Here is a 16175-nt window from a genome sequence, read left to right as displayed (position 1 = left end):
ATCATATTTGTATTAATAATAATAATAATAATGTTATATACATTGCATTAATCCATCAACCCATATTGTACGGATATACGATATGATATAATATAACCTGTAAAATACAATCATGTACAACCTGTTAAACTGTATTTATTCTGCTCAAAGTTGATATATTCTGTTTACACTGTAAAGGTTATTCCATTTAGTATTTTTATAGATCCTTTCATTTATAATGCATGTATACTTATTACTTCAACCGATGTCTATTTTTGATTGTCCTTACATATACTGTATATGTACACTAATAATAATAATAATAATAACAATGATGAATGATGGTGTTGGTGATGATGATTATAACGATAACGATGGTGATGATGGTGATGAGGATGACGATGATGATAACAGTAATGAAGATGATGATAACGATGATTATGGTGATGAAGATAATAACGGTGATGGTGATGATTGAAGATGATGAAGATGATGATGATGATGATGATGATGATGATGATGATGATGATGATGATGATGATGATATCTACATATTTCCATGTTATCTATGCTAAAACTGATCAGGACCCTTAGAACTCGGTTATTAAGGTTTTTAATGGCGGAGGTTGTGACGCATTATCCAGGTGGTTACTATCAAGTTGCTATGCGCTCCAACCTTTCTGCTTGACGTTAATTGGTCCCAGAATCTGAATCCTGTCGGACTGAGCCAATGAGCGCTCAGGTCGCGGGTGACGTATGCGGGTGGGGATAATTCCAGAGAACTTCTGAGCTCGTGATGTTTCCGTTAGTTTCTGGACCTGTGGTGAGTTTCTGTGTCTCCGGTGAATCTCCCTCCGGTAACTCGGTACGTTCAGGTGACGTTTGACAAATTCAACCGGGAATGAAGGAGCCATTGTTACACAGTTGTTTCCCCAGAGTGGTGGGACCCTGCTAGCTTAACCCACCAACGGCTAGCTAGCTGATTTGCTGCCTCTGAAAAATGATCTGCTCATAACCTCTGCGCGACCCCCGTGCTCTCGTGTTTGCTAACGACGAAATTGTATATTTAGATATATTATAACTCCGAGTGTCTTCTTTCGTCTTGTCAGATCAGAAATGGAGCCAAGGATCAGATCAGGTTCAATGGATTTCGGCGCATTTGACGGGCATCAGAGCTTATTTGCCAATTCACTCTTCCCCTCTCACCAGCGCCAGGTAAGAAATGTCGGGTTGGTCTTGAAAAGGCCTAAAGGCTGTGGATTTCCTTTCCTCCCCCAACTAGGCCTCAAAGCTCTTGAGTAGTAATACTGGCATTACGGCTTTTTTTTTTTTTTAATCTGTTCATTCACCCATCCATTGTTTTTTGTCTTTGTACACTTAAGATTATTAATACAAGGGGAATTCTTTGATATATTTACATATATATTGGAAACATGTGGGAAAGTACAGTTAAAGTAAAAATTAGAGTATCAGTAAGTTATTGGAAATGTAACAAATAATTGTAGGCCTTATTAACACTCTCATTCTCCTATTCTTTGATAAGCGTGACTAAGTTTGCATTTTGTGTATTACTGATATAATTTGGCAAATACTGCTAAAACCCTTAGTTACTGGTGGCAAACCAATGATGTGTCTATAGTGTCAGGCTGACTACCTGTGTGTTTGCTGTGCTGTGTTTACTTTGACACATTTTTATATCCATTTATAGCAGAAACATAGTTTAAGAATTTTTTGATTGTTGTATCTGAGACAGTTTTCTTCATTACTGATTATAGAAATCATTGCATTGTATGGTCTGTGAAGTGCTCAAAAACGTATTTGTATTAATAATGGTGATGTCTTATGAAGTTTCCTGCTTTACAGCCATATTTAAAATGATATTCACAGAATAAAAATAATGTTTTTTTCATTGTCAAATGATCAGCTTATTCATAATCTACCACCTTGCTAATCGACTAATGAACTAATCATTTAATTGTTAATTGTCTCATTTGTCTATTCTACATTCTGTCTCAGCATTACTCATGAATAGTTTGAAGCCTCTGTGGCAGCTACAGCTGTTGTTTCAATTAAGTCTCGTAATTTTCATCAACCTGACTTGTGTGAGTAAGAAAAACACTTTTCCAGGTGAGCTTCAGTTTGATTCCTTCTCTCTCTGTTTCAGGCCAGTGTAAATGTAGGATGTGGAAACAGCGGGAAAACAACATCACCCTCCCTGTCTGTCCCTGGTGTCCTAATGCAGGACAAGGACACAGCATCGAATGTGCCCTGGTCTCACAATTCTCATGATGATCCTTATCAACTTTTCAATAGTGTCCAGAGAAGTACTCGAACAAGGTATTCAATTAATCATGTTCAGAGTAAATATGTGATATTCACTTGTGCATAATCCCAAATGTAGTTCTGTGGTGTTGGACAAGCACATTGCTGTTCCATCCAGTCAAAGTGTGTCTTGGATTTAATTCTGAATTCAGAAGTAATTCCATATATTGGGTGCAGGTTTTCTTATGAAAGAAAAAAGGTTTTCAGCCATACTGTTAAATTCATGCCTTCAAATAATAAAAAGGAAAGTCAGAGTGCAATTCTGATGATATATCTTCTTTTCCCGTAAGGAAACCCACTGATGATATGAATTACGATGGAGAGACAGTTTTACAAGGTCTGGTGTCAAATATTTTGGATGAAGCCAATTCACGGCACAGCTACACTGAAAGGTATGTCAAGGTTTATGGCTTTCATTTTTTTGGGTGGGGTTTATAATTTACAGTATGTATTAAATTACTTTTAATACCACACAGTTGAGCAACCAAAATATATTTGATATAAAATATTTATGTATATTTAACATATATCAGTTTAGTATTTTGTAATACATGTTTGGCATTAGTTTTGTAAACATAAACATTAAAGAAAATCCTCAATTCTTCTCTAGGACCCCAGCTACATATTTTCAGTCGTTCATGGGTGGTGATCATGACAGCTTTTGTCGTAGAGACTTTCCAAACATGTGCGAGCCGACATATGGCATGCTCCATGAAGACAGCTTGTTTGAACAATGGAAAATCACCAGTCCTACAGTGTCATCACAAAGTACTCCGGCAATGCTGACCCCAAAACAGCCGGTGGGAGAATTCAGCATAGTGCAGAGGGAGAGAAATGGAGGAGTTAGGAAACAAATATTTAAACGTGACGCCTCTCAGAATTACCTGCAAGAGCACATCAAGCAACAAGAGCCACTCTCTCCAGCTGTAAACCTCCCAAACCAATACCAAAACAAGGTGACCCCCTATAGAGGCAACATTGGAAGCGTGCACCAGTATTCAAAGCATCACATCCCGCAGAGCCAGATACGGGACAAATTCAAACCACAGATTCAAAGAGAAAAGAAGATGGCACATATGCCTGGCATTCTGGGAGAAGGCTTCTCTACAAGACCCCTAAGCAACACATATACAAGAGACGGAGATAAGAAACAGGTTTTCCCTCAGAAACCATGGTTTGACCATCAGGGAGGCAGTCAGTCTCAAAGATTTAATAGAGAGAACGGCATGTTCAGAGCAGGGAATTCAGAGCAGTACATACCTCCAATGTCTCCTGAAAGTGACCTCAGAGGGCACCCCAGCATTCCCTTAAACATCAGCCTCAGATCCAACGGAAGTGCTGGTCCAGGCGAGGATGTCAGGGAAATGATGACCCGCAGTGCAGAGAACACTTATTATGGCCGATCCTCTGCTGCGACAACTCCAATGGCGATGAATCAAGAAGGATCTGCGATCCAGCTTCTTGTCTTCCACGATGAGTGTAACGAGCAGTGGAAGTGTTTAAGCATGGAGAGAAAGATGGTATGTGTTTATTTTTATATATTGAACAGTTTTTACTATATTGAATTAAAAATATTCTGAAACTTCACAGCTGTCACACATTAGATCAACTTTAGGTGTTTTATTTTAATAGTATACACGAAATGTATATTTTAGATTTATTTTGACGCACAATGTATGTTAGCCTGAATTTAAAAACTGTAAAAGGAAGATTCTTTTGTCGTGGAAGCTTTCGGTTTTTGTCATGTTCTCACTTGTTTTCTATTCCAGATAGAGACCATCCTTACCAAGATGTTTGTGGGGAAATGGACTGCAGCACTGATCAACGCCATCATTCCCCAAACTCCACCAAACCCCACCAGAGTTGACCACCTCATTGTTAGACAGATGATGGAGCATGCAGAGGTGAGGCCCCCCTAATAAAATACCTCTATACTGACATCTACAGGTTAGGTTTTTTCACTGCAGCATAGTTATTTATTTAGTGTCAGGAGTGAACCAAAGAGAATCACTGCCCCTCCTGAAATCTTTTAATACCGTAGTTTGTACCTTGTTTATAAAGCTGTTTAATTTAAGTGGTGGGTCATTATTAAGCAGTGTCCTCTTAACAAGAAGGCTTCATATATTTCCTTTGGTTGTAACTTTGTCGTCTTAAAACAATTACATGGGGAATTGTAATGGTTGTTTTTGCTGGCGTTCTGCAGGTGGCAAGCCTTCTGTATAGGATGGAGTATCTGTGCAACATTCCCATCCACATCAACATCCGCACAGCACTGAACAAGTATCATGAGGCTGTTTGTGGCACCCAGGCAAGACGCAAGCAGCTCGCTGCCATGTCCAAACCTCAGCAGCAGAGAGGTCACATCACAGACAGCCAAGGTAAATCGTATATTGTATATTGTATTGCATTCTTCTTTACGATACGCTGCCAGTCCTAATTTGCTTCGGTTTCATAGACCTCCTGTTGGTCATCACACTCAAGCACCTAGCTGCCACCACGAGGAAGCTCCGCATGGCCCTGTGGTGTGCCGTCCAGATGACGCTGCCGCTGCCGCCGCCTGTCAGAAGGCAGGACAACCATGTCAACATGAAGGCTACGTGCAGAAATGGGCACACCTCTGCATTTAAGGGAAACTCCTTCAGGTTGTGACTTAGCAGGAAACAAGCATGAGTTAAAGGTCCTGATTCAATGAAATCCACCAAATCACCATTTATAGGCAGCCAGGTGAGGAAACTAATGATTTGTGAAGGTTGTGTTAGGAATTACCTGTGATGTTATTTATCCTGCCGCATCTTAAATTCAGTTATCATTTAATATTTAGTGTCCGTTCCAAACTAATATGTCTGGCTCCTTCGTTGTTGTATTTTAAGGCACTATTTATCTGGAAGATTTCAGTGAATTCTTCTTTGTTTTTACTTGTACTATTTATTATTATCTATTGGCATGTAATTAGACGTCAGTTCTGGGTAATCTTAAGCAACAATTGATAAGGAAAATGATAAGGAAAGTAGTAGTTTTATAATGAACATGGTAATTATTCATGTTTTCTAAAATGTTCCATTCAATTTCTGCAGCTTCAGTTTTTCTCATGTAACATTACCATCTTTTAATAAGAAAAACAAGTTCTATTTTATCTTAATCTGCAATATGATGAAAGTTTCAATTGTTCTATATGAAAAAGTGAGTGTTGTAGAAGTAATCTAAATTTAATCACATTTTCTCAATAAGACACCAAGTATTTACAGAAACTATTCCTTCTAACGTAGCTTTATGAAAAGAAGCATCATTTTTTCCATTCTCTGTACTTTTAATGTTCATGTTATAATTGTTCCCCATTCGTTGTGAACATTTCAAAATAAAGCAGGTCAAATTGCTGAACACTTTTTCTTTTTATTACTTTAAAAATGTTGAACATCATCATAAACATTCAGATCATGGTGCATATGTTTGCAGTACAATTTATCAAACTGCTCCTTTATTCCAATTCTCAGACAAAATGCGCTGACATTGAAACTAAAACCTCATATAGTGAAATTAGAAGTTAAAAAATGTTTGATGTGTAAATGTGCCTTTGCTTTGAAGTTGTGCAGAAATAAAAGGCAAATAATTCAGGGGGGGAAAATGGCACAGAGAATGATAGCAGAAACAGGACTTTGATTCCTTTTTACTATAACTAATCTAATTTGATCATTTCAGGGATAACTGTGGCAAAGCATGTTTCAACATACGATCGTTTGCATCTGCATCCCAAAGGATAAAACATGATTTTGAATATGCAAAAAGTCCAGCACATTGTTCTTCACGCACTAAGAGTGGCAGAAAGTAATTATCACGGAGGATCTGATGACATGTTCACATACTGCAGGTGCAAATGAGGTTGAGCTAAAAAGAGGCGATGACTTTCCTCAATCATTTTTGTCTTGTAACAAAACCTCACAAACAAATGTCCTTTCTCTTTGTTTTATCTTTTGCGTTCGCCTTTCTGTGTGCGCTTCTTCTCCTTCTCTTTCCGGTCTTGTTTGGCCAGTTTGTCCTTCTCCCGCTGCATCTTGTCCGTCTCCTTCTTCTTCTGAGAGTCCTCGCGAGCCTGGTCCCGCTTTTCCTTCTGTCTGTTCAGCACTTGCTCCACGTTGGTGTTCTTAAACAGAGCTGAAACTTACAGTAAAGGATGCTGGATGGAAATACTGTATTATTTTGGACTGCATATTCTGTCTCTTGAGGAGTAAATGGCTGAGAGTGTGTTATCAGGGTAATGGCACTACTGAACTATTCAGTCAACATGCAACAAGTAACACTGAATACCGTGTGATTTTAAACAGTCCCTGATCATGAAGAGCTGAAGAAAGGATACATTTTTCACTTCCTGTGGGTTTAGTAGCAGTTGTTTGCTCCTCTTCCTCAGCTTCAGTGCGTTTGTCAAGGAAACAACAGAATATATGGAGCAAATTGAATGTTATATATATATCTTTTTCCCTGAAACATGTTCATCAACTTTCTTACAGCACACTCAGATAATTGAAGTAAAATGTATGGACCATTCTGGAAAGTGTGTCTGGCCCCCCGGTTATTACAATGAGCAAAATCAAGGATATTCCTCATCATCCGTTACGTTAGCGTATTGAGCGAGGACAGCTTCTTTCCTTTTCTTCGACTCCTCGGACACCTCCTTATGTTTCACCACAATCTGAGCTTGCTTTTCTATCAAACTGGCGATGGCCCGGACCTGAGCTGCAGAAAAGGAATAAAAGTCAAACTGTACACAAACAAAAACATCACGTATTAATTTCTCTCACAATAAAAGTACCTGCAATTTCCTGTCAACATGAATGAGTATTAGAAGTCAAGAGGGCACTTAACTCAACCCATGACAGCCTCTATCCCATAATAACACTGACTGAACAAACTCATTCCTAACCATAAAAGCTTTCTGCAGCCTCCCTGTTTCTGTTCGGTTATAATATTATTATGCACTCTCCTTCGAACTCAAAGCAAACGATTTACGAGTGGAGGAGCTGATCCCTCTGTATGTTTCACTGGCATTGACGACAGACTCAGTGGCAAGCTGTCTTTGCTCTGTTTAGTCAACATTTACATGAGTTGATGAGCCTGCTGGCTCGAGTTTGGACTGCTTCCGTTTGAAATGATTATATACAATTATATACGACTATGCATTATTACCTCAGCCAAGGAGCTTTCATCTGCGTTTGTTCTGTTATTTTGCAGGATTACACAAAGACTACCGAGGAAGCCAAGCTAGAACCTATTGAATATTGGCGCGGGTCCGAATCAGGGCACAGATCCCTGGATATTTTTGTCACTTTCTTTAATAATGTAAGATAGGGCATTCTTCAACTATCTTTGTTGATTCCTCACAAAATAATTCATGGAACAAACAATTTGGTGAAGAGACCTAATAAAAAAATCTGGATATAGTCAATTTAAATGTGGCTTCACGAAGAGGCCTAGTAGAGGTATGTGCTTTACTGAGGGACATTCTAGTTGCAAATGTTTTTTTTTAAAAATGTTATTTAAATTCATCATTACTCCACAGAACAATATGTATTTTTTTCCTGCAAGGTTTTCCCAGGATGCAGCCAACTTTGACAACTTGATCTCCAAGAGAAGCTTAAATGTCACTCCTCACAACTCAATGACTTTAGGAATGTGGTGGAATCAGAGTTACTCAAAATACCATCATCTCCTCTGGCTGCTGATCGGCTGCCACACTCCGTCCACTGCTTGGTGATCTGTTTGCAGACGTCTTCCACAGTGTCCTCAGTCTGTAAACAAAGGTAAAAGGTCATCACAGGCAACAGCTCAATGACTTTAAACACTCACTACATGATGTAGGCTGTGGGATTGCGACCCCATGTCTGGCTTTGTCTGACACAAACCTAAGTTTAGTGCATATCTATACATTTTTTAAAAACGTGTGCTTCAAACAAACGGCACCATTGAATTTGGAAGACTTCCTCGAAGGCAAATATGTGAACGCCCTGAGGAGTTGTAGCAGTCAGTGCTACACGAGACCACGCTTAGGTAAAAAGTCCAAATTTCTGAATGGGGTTTGGCGAAGCAGGAGAGCACAGCTTGGATCTTTATCTATCGCACATGGGCCTCAGCTACAGAAACACAAAGCTGTGTCTAACTAGGACATCTAGCTCCAGAAATGACGGCTGACATCAGCGCTGTCACTTGGTCCCGCCCGGCCCGGCGAGACGGACAGCAACACATGAGAGGGCAGCCGCCCGGGCGGAGCGGGGCACGCCGCTTCGGACACTCACCAGAAATGCGGATAAAATCCCCTGAAGCGCGTCTTCCTTCTCCTCGTCGCTCTCCTCTTCTGCCAGGACTCCTAATATATACGTCCCGTACACCTCACGGTCCACTTCCAACGAGTCCAGCAGATCATTTAGCCAGCTTTCAAACTCCCCGGCGTCTGCCACGGGCGCGGCCATCTTGGACCTGTGGGGTCTTTCGGCGGCGCACGGATGTCCTATGTGACTGCCTGTTGAAAAAGGGAAAAACACAACTTCTACAATTTTTACACCTATTCGTGCATTTTAATCCACTTTAATGTTTCATTGTAAAATGGTTGGAACTTACTGTGCTTCGGAATCCACTCTCGTGAAACTACAGCCACTCAGTGTAAGTCAAATCTCCTGTGTGATTTTCACCATTTTCAACTCAAAATGTTTGTAGCCCACTTTCGACAGTGAAAGCAGAAATCACATCGCTACACATGTAGAAGAGTAAATATGATATGTTTGTAATGTGAGCCATCTAAATACCACTGTGTCACAGCATTTCTTCCACCCATAACAATTATAGCCCATCTATCATCCCACTTAAATACACTCATATTATTTATATTTTCTAGTATTCATATTATTTATCATTTATCATTCTTAACTTTGCTGTTATTATATGCACCATTGTTACCTCAATTTATGTTTACTCCTATTTTATTGAAGAACTTTTTATACACTTTATACACTTCCTTGGCTTATATTTATATTTTATTATACAGTGTTGTATAGTTGTACAGCTTTTGTTGTTGTATATTTCATTTGTAAATCTTATTAACAGGCACCATTTGATTTGAGGATGACAGTTATTTCATTGTGCTTGCACAATGACAGTATAGTTCCTGAATCTTGAATACAACAGGGTTTTTCTGCAGGGTCTTAAAAAAGTATAGTAATAATCATATATAATAATATATAAATAAGTCATAATCGGATTTCAAGCCCTGAAAAGGTCTTAAATACGTTAAATTTACTATGTATTAGGTCTTCAATACTTTTAGGTAGGCCTTTTTTCATATTAATGTTCACTAAACGCTTCCTCTGTCAAGACTTAAAATAGCTTTTCTTTAAGAGAAATTTTATGGCGGCATGCATCATTTGTAAAAGGACGATATGACTTTATATATGATGCAGCCTAATTGTCATTCGTCTTGAATTTAATTCATTGCAGTCTTAAATAGGTCTTAAAAAGTGTTATACTCAACTTGTTAAAACCTGCAGAAATCTGGTCAAAGATCCTAATATTGTCCTTCTCTGACGTCTACCTGTTCACCCTTGAGGAAGCTATTTTACAGCCTGGAGAGTAAGTCTGAGTGCTGAAGTTCACGATGACCAACTTTTAAATTATAGATTGTCGTCTAAGAGCTTGTAAACTGTCTCTTTCAAGGAACATGTCTGTGACAACTTTGTAAGACAGTGCTTACTTGTGTGGTTAAATTAATTTCAGCCACCAAATTTGTTATCAGAGCTAAATGTCAAGCATTGGCAGGCACATAAGGGCCCTGGGATACCCCCACAAACCCCCCAAATTATTGATTGATAATTAATGTTCGATTGTTCCACAGTTTACAGAAGTACACCCGGAGGTTTCGAGCGCTGTAAGGCATGCCAGTACTAGTTTAATGAAATGCTGATTTCAAAATATTCAAGTATTCTGTTGCAATTCAGTGGGCAGCTGGCAGTCAGGCAGCGTTTGGCAGAACATGATCATTATCACAGCATTGAATATTACTGAAAAGCACTTTGTTTCAGCTGAGTGAGGGGGAATACTTCTTTGATGATTAACTTGTATGGTTGTAAACCTTTCAAAAGGTCGCTGCCGTGTCTCACTGGCTCTGAGTATGAGCGTTAGCAATAGCTGAGTCATTGCTATAGGCCGTTTTAGGTCACATTTATTTTTAGCATGCGCCACGCATTACCTGGGTCCTTGCCTGTGCAATGAAACACAGATGTGCTACTGTCAAGAACAGCAAAAACAAGTGTGACCTTCCGCTTTTGGCCACTGGGTGGAAGTAGAGGACACAGATTTCGTTAAGCTCAGTCTTGGATTTGGTTGCATGACGGTAGTTTGCAGATTACTTAGTGCGATTCATTTCAAATTGCTCCGTGCATGTGCACCACTCTCGGTTTATTAAAGTGTAGTTGTAAGCAGAGCTATGGAGCAAGAAAATGCCCTGCCAGCTGTTTGCTCATCCTCTTTCATTTGACACTGGGACAACAGACAACACCTCCCAGCTGTTTGAATATATTAAATAATGTTTCCATGCGAATAACTTGATGCTGCTTCCAGAAACCACTTTGTCCAAGTGGGGTTATTAGTTACTCATCCCTGTTACACACACACACACACACACACACACACACACACACACACACACACACACACACACACACACACACACACACACACACACACACACACACACACACACACACACACACACACCTACACCCCACAGCTCCTGGTTGTACCCCCAACGCATACACATAGACGCACACACCTTCCCACTGCTCCTACATAATGGCTTCGCACGTCGCTGGCCTTGCAGTAATGAAGTGTGAAGCTTCTGTGACGCCACAGGGAACCCAGCTTGTGGAACTATACTCTCAATTTTAGTGCACCGCTCTCCATTCCTTACAGCTCAGACACATTTGCCTTAAATATTTAGCTTTCTACAGGCAAAAGCACGCACGTAACTTTCATCGCACACCCTCAAACACTCGTCAGACCAGGCTGATGAGCTGGTGGCACCAGGCTCACCAGTCTGGGTGCTCAGGCTGCAGGTTTACAATTTTATTTCTGCAGCATGCATGGTGGACACAAACAGTTTCCAGTGTGTGACAGTTCCAGTAATAAACCAAAAATAAAACAGAGTAAACCTTAGATTTTTTTATATTAAACATTTTAATTTGGGGTTTCTAGTTGCACTTCAATTTGTATGTTGGTGCTCACTTGTCATGTATTATTGTGGCCAGTGCAAAATATTACATCAACTTAATGTGTACTAACTACCCAAATTGGGCCCTGTCAACAGTGTAGTGTGCAAGTGAGAAGGAAAGTGCCATTAAAACAGGCTGGTGGAGTCCTATCTCAGGCTGAGGGACCCATGCAGGGTGGATGCATAATGCCATTGCCTCTCTTAATATTGCGTAGCTTTAGGACGCCTGTCCTATTTATATTGAGGGGCTGTGGATTGATGCGAAATGACGAGGGCCGCGAGGTGGCTGAGTGGGTGGGCATCCACATGCTCTGCTCCACCGGCAACCCTCTGCTTCTATACACTCACACACACATGTACACACACACACACACACACACACACACACACACACACACACACACACACACACACACACACAGCTACACACTTGTCTTCATGTCCCAATGCCACCAGCCTTAGAAAAGCCCTACAGTCTCAATGTGCAATGTCCTCTCTCTGTCAACATATCCTCTATCCCAGCGTTAATGTGACAGAATATAACCAGAGCCCAGAACAACCAGGCAGCGCAGGGCAATGAAAAACAGCATGTGTAACATCCGTGTTTCCTCATCTTCTCCAGCCGCTTGTTTCCTCATCAAACGGACGTTTAAATGCTTCGATTTCTGTTGAATAAACACATTTAATCAGTTTGAACTGATTTCTTTGGTATGGAGTAAATTCAGAAACCTGGATTCCCAGAAACATCTTACACAATATGAGTTAACTTAAATTCATGACAGTGTAGCAGTATTGTAACGAATTCTTTTAATAGCAATTCTATTTAAATATATCTATTCTATAAAATTATTTCAGAGCGTGGATGACGTCAGTGATCGAATCTGTGACACATGATGGGTGGGTGGACACTAAGGGACAAGACATCAGTGCTTTAAAAGTGTTTATCCATGGTGAGTACAACACAATTTGATCATTTTAATGATATTGATAGGTTTTGTTACATTTGTTTAGGCATTATACAACTGTTTTTACTCCCACTACACAACCATAGACTGTATATAGAAATGGATGACAAGTCTCCACTTCCTCCCACTGTGCAGAAATGAAGTCAATATATCTCAGACACGCTGCCATCTTATGTCATTTGAAGCCAGCGTCTGCGCAGCAGTGACCCGGGAGGCACGGCTGACACACCGGCTTGGCCAGTCTCAGCTGTCAATCATTTCAGCATGGTTTTTTTTAAAGCATTAATTAAAAGTTAAAAGAAAAATGAACAGGTGAACAATAATTTCTAAAATGGCAGAAACCATCTTTGGGAAAAAAAGTTTTCACTAAATACATATTTTGACTTTTTGGTTTGGTCCATGTTCCATCCACTAACATGGAGGAGGCAGCGAGTATGACCTAAAAATGCAGCCAGCCACCAGGGGTCAACCAAGATGTTTTGGCTTCACTTTTCGAGAGCTGTCATGATGGCGCAAATGTTTATGTACAGTCTGTTTCAAACAGTACAAACATAGTTTCACCTGAACATAGTGTCGCTAGATACAAAACTTACATTTCTTACTCAATAAACAGCTACAAATGGAAGGATATTTTCAGCCAGTAGCATTTGTGGCGTCAATAAATCACAGTTAAAAAGTTTGAGCCCAAGTAAAGAAATGAGTGAGTGGTGTTGAAGTCAAAGCCGAACTGTGGGTCCCGTAGAAGTATTTATCTCGTGCAGTCTAAATGTTTTGGATTAGTAACTCATGTCTGACTCGAGTCCACACCTCTGCTGGATAAAGAGGAGGCCAGTCATTAAATGACAGATGTTTTGTTTGACTTGTTTAATGATCTGTGCGCGGCTGCTTGGACTTCGGTGGCTACGCTGCAGTGATGCCGCGCTGGTTCATCAGTTTGTTGGAGCCCAGGAACTGCAAGTCTCTTTGCAAGGGGGAAAAAAAATTAACTTGAGCTGATGGCCAAGGGAATAATCTGGTTATGTGTAATGAGGGCTCTTATTATGCGTCTATCAGGTTGAGTGTGCTGGTGGTGGACTTCCCACATCTCCCTCTCAAGAGGCATGACGCTCCTCTCGCTTTTTAGTCTGAATTGTAGGCAATTAAAACGTCGCCATGTGAGTGTGGAAAAAAAGGTAATGAATATGGAACACTAACCCAGAGAAGTCCGGAGAGACCGCTTGTCGAGTTCTGAGGGTTCCTTTCTCCAAATCATTGAAAAGCACAAAGACCGTTTGACAGTGTTTTTCTTTTTTTTCTCTCCCTGTCCCTCGCTTGGTTTGCATGTGACTCCCCAAATGGTGGCCCAGAGGTTTTAAAAATGCGAAGCCCATTCTTTCCAGGTTGGTGAACTTCCGTGACCTATGGCAGTCGGGAGAAACTTTTTGTCGTGGCTTTGGCGCCCTGCCTGGATGACCGTGCCAGCTCTTGCCGCTTCTGAGCAGAGCAGACGAGTGATGGGAAGGGGGCTGAGTGGATGCGTCTAGACAGCCAAGTGGAGGAGGGCAAATATTTAGCCATGCCACTTGGGGAGGGGATGCAGGCCTCCTCTTAGCCACAGAATGAGGCCATGTCTCCATCCTGCTCCCAAAGCTGCCTCGCACTCTGTATTCAGGGTCACGGATCTCATTTCTTGGATAATATTTCAAGCTGGTCACAGATGGGGAATTAAATTGAAGACCTGGCTTGGTATGGGGCATAAAGGATGGATTTTGGGGGCTTCTCAGAGAGATGATATGAAAAAAGAAAACAGATACTGTAACTGTAGATGTACTTATCCGACATTTAAGGGTTTCTATAAATAAATGCATGAAACGCTGACTTGGTTGTTTGCTCGCTGAAGGCAGAACAACCCCCTCTGTCACCACTGTGACACGAGTCACTTCATTTTAGAATGAATTGTTACTTTGCTGTTGATGGCTGAACATCACCCCCTTTCAAAACAGCATCAGGGGGGGTTTTGGTGTCCCTGTAGGTGCCAGCTGCAGTGTTTCCCCAAATGCACTGCCAATCCAACTTCATTCCCGTGGCTTTCCTCCCCTGCCCGTGCCACATTTGAATAAGTCTGAAATCAGACGAAATGCTGTCAGACGACGGCCTAACAAGGCCACTCAAAATCGAGGAAAATATTGACTCGGGCGAATCAGCGCATGACATTTTGCGGTGACACTGACAACAATGCACGTCCGTCCGTTACCGCTCGGGCGGCACAGAGGGGAGAGCAAAAAGTTGGGAGGGAGAGGGGGTGGCGGTCCGACGAGGCTCGCTCTCAGACTCAGACTGGCGCTGGTGTCGCATCTGCTGATGGGCTAAGTCAGCCCTGCTCGACTGGTAGCCGTCACTCACCCACACATCAGACACTGCGCGCTGCGGTTTCACGCCACCTGTGTCCCCCTCAATGTCTTCATGAAGATCTGTCTCTCCGGCCTCTTCTCACAGCCAGTGAGGAGAGTTTTTTTTATTTTGTTTTGATGTGACAGGGCTTAACACAAATGGATGGTACAGAGGAAATCCATCAAAACGTCTCTAACCGTCAGTGGCCATCAGTGTGTTTTGATAGTAGAATAAAAGTTGTTTATCAAGTGAAAGTGACGTAGATGTGCTGCATGTTATAGCTTAGTTTCTTTGCTTGGACTGTTACTGTGTTTTCAGTGTCAATTGAATGTCTTGGTGTCTTTTAGACTTTTTTCAGTGTAAATAACTTGGTGAGGGCATTTGTCATTACTTGTGTTAGGCTTGAGATTAAATTAGACTGGACTAATAAACAAAGTGATTAATAAAGAATTCCTGGTTTTGTCTCTTTACGGATCTGAGCCAAAATTTAATGGGTTGTTTCTTGGCCCATGTTCCATCCAACCGCCACGTTCAGTTGAAATCTGTTCTGGGATTTTTGCAAAAAATCCTGCTGACAAACAAAGCAGAAACGAATAAATGGTCTGGAGGTAAGATTCACTTATTATTATTAGAAATAGGATATTTGATAATAATAGAAAATATAAATGATCTAATGATCAGTCTCAATAATTTGGACTCAAAATTCCACAATCTCAGGACGTTATTTGCAAGAACTTGCAGTTTTGTCTAATTCCTCTAATATTAAACTTATTGTCACATCTGAACAACGTTTGCAAATATTTCCACTCTCTGACCTTCACCATGTAAAATGACTAAATCATGCAGGGGTACAGAAATAAAGACCTCCCTGCTATAATAAGTTGCAGTCACAATAAACTGGAGGGTGAAGTCGGCCCTCTCTCTCTCTCTCTCTCTCTTCCAAAGCACTTTACTGCAAATTCAGTGAATTTTCAGCAGGCGCACAGCTCTAATCTCATCAGCTGCGGATACATATTTGTGGATCCCACCCTTCTGAGTTAATGAAAGCATTTGTGTCACTTTAATGTAAAGCCTCGCAGGTCTCACCCATCTGTCTACCGTGTTGCCATTACACTGTGTGTCATCAGAGTCTACAACAGCAAATTACAGCTTATTAGTACCAATACCAGCAGTGACAACATTTATCATGGAAAACATCTCCTGCTCTCCCTAATTGCCCCCCTCAGGGCCCCACCGTTATGTGGGCCGGTATCGACGGCCAGGCAGTCATTAGGACATCACACTTGAGCTGA

General features: G+C 40.9%; 2 protein-coding genes across 3 annotated transcripts; one reads left to right on the top strand and one right to left on the bottom strand.

Moving 5' to 3' along the window:
* The first annotated feature begins 716 nt into the window (after positions 1-716).
* On the top strand, positions 717-5679 carry moto (minamoto). 2 transcript variants are annotated; one of them, XM_035181150.2, is made up of 8 exons: positions 717-802; positions 1089-1194; positions 2144-2316; positions 2592-2693; positions 2912-3821; positions 4071-4205; positions 4505-4679; positions 4757-5679. In XM_035181150.2, the coding sequence occupies exons 2-8, from the start codon at positions 1096-1098 to the stop codon at positions 4948-4950; spliced, it is 1788 nt and encodes a 595-aa protein (XP_035037041.1). In that variant the 5' UTR covers positions 717-802; positions 1089-1095; the 3' UTR covers positions 4951-5679. The 2 variants fall into 2 exon arrangements, with proteins under 2 accessions (XP_035037041.1, XP_035037040.1); XM_035181149.2 differs by having other exon boundaries at positions 736-844.
* ccdc43 (coiled-coil domain containing 43) lies at positions 5672-8790 on the bottom strand. Its single transcript, XM_035181153.2, has 5 exons — positions 8586-8790; positions 7994-8081; positions 6894-7029; positions 6653-6708; positions 5672-6450 (listed from the first exon to the last, which is right to left on the bottom strand). Exons 1-5 carry the CDS (start codon positions 8757-8759, stop codon positions 6263-6265), a joined length of 642 nt encoding a protein of 213 aa, XP_035037044.2. The 5' UTR covers positions 8760-8790; the 3' UTR covers positions 5672-6262.
* Positions 8791-16175: the final 7385 nt, after the last annotated feature.

Source organism: Hippoglossus stenolepis, chromosome 16, assembly GCF_022539355.2.
Source record: "Hippoglossus stenolepis isolate QCI-W04-F060 chromosome 16, HSTE1.2, whole genome shotgun sequence".
Taxonomy (NCBI): domain Eukaryota; kingdom Metazoa; phylum Chordata; class Actinopteri; order Pleuronectiformes; family Pleuronectidae; genus Hippoglossus; species Hippoglossus stenolepis.
Note: the sequence above shows the minus strand (reverse complement) of the source record. Positions and strands in the feature narration are given on the sequence as shown.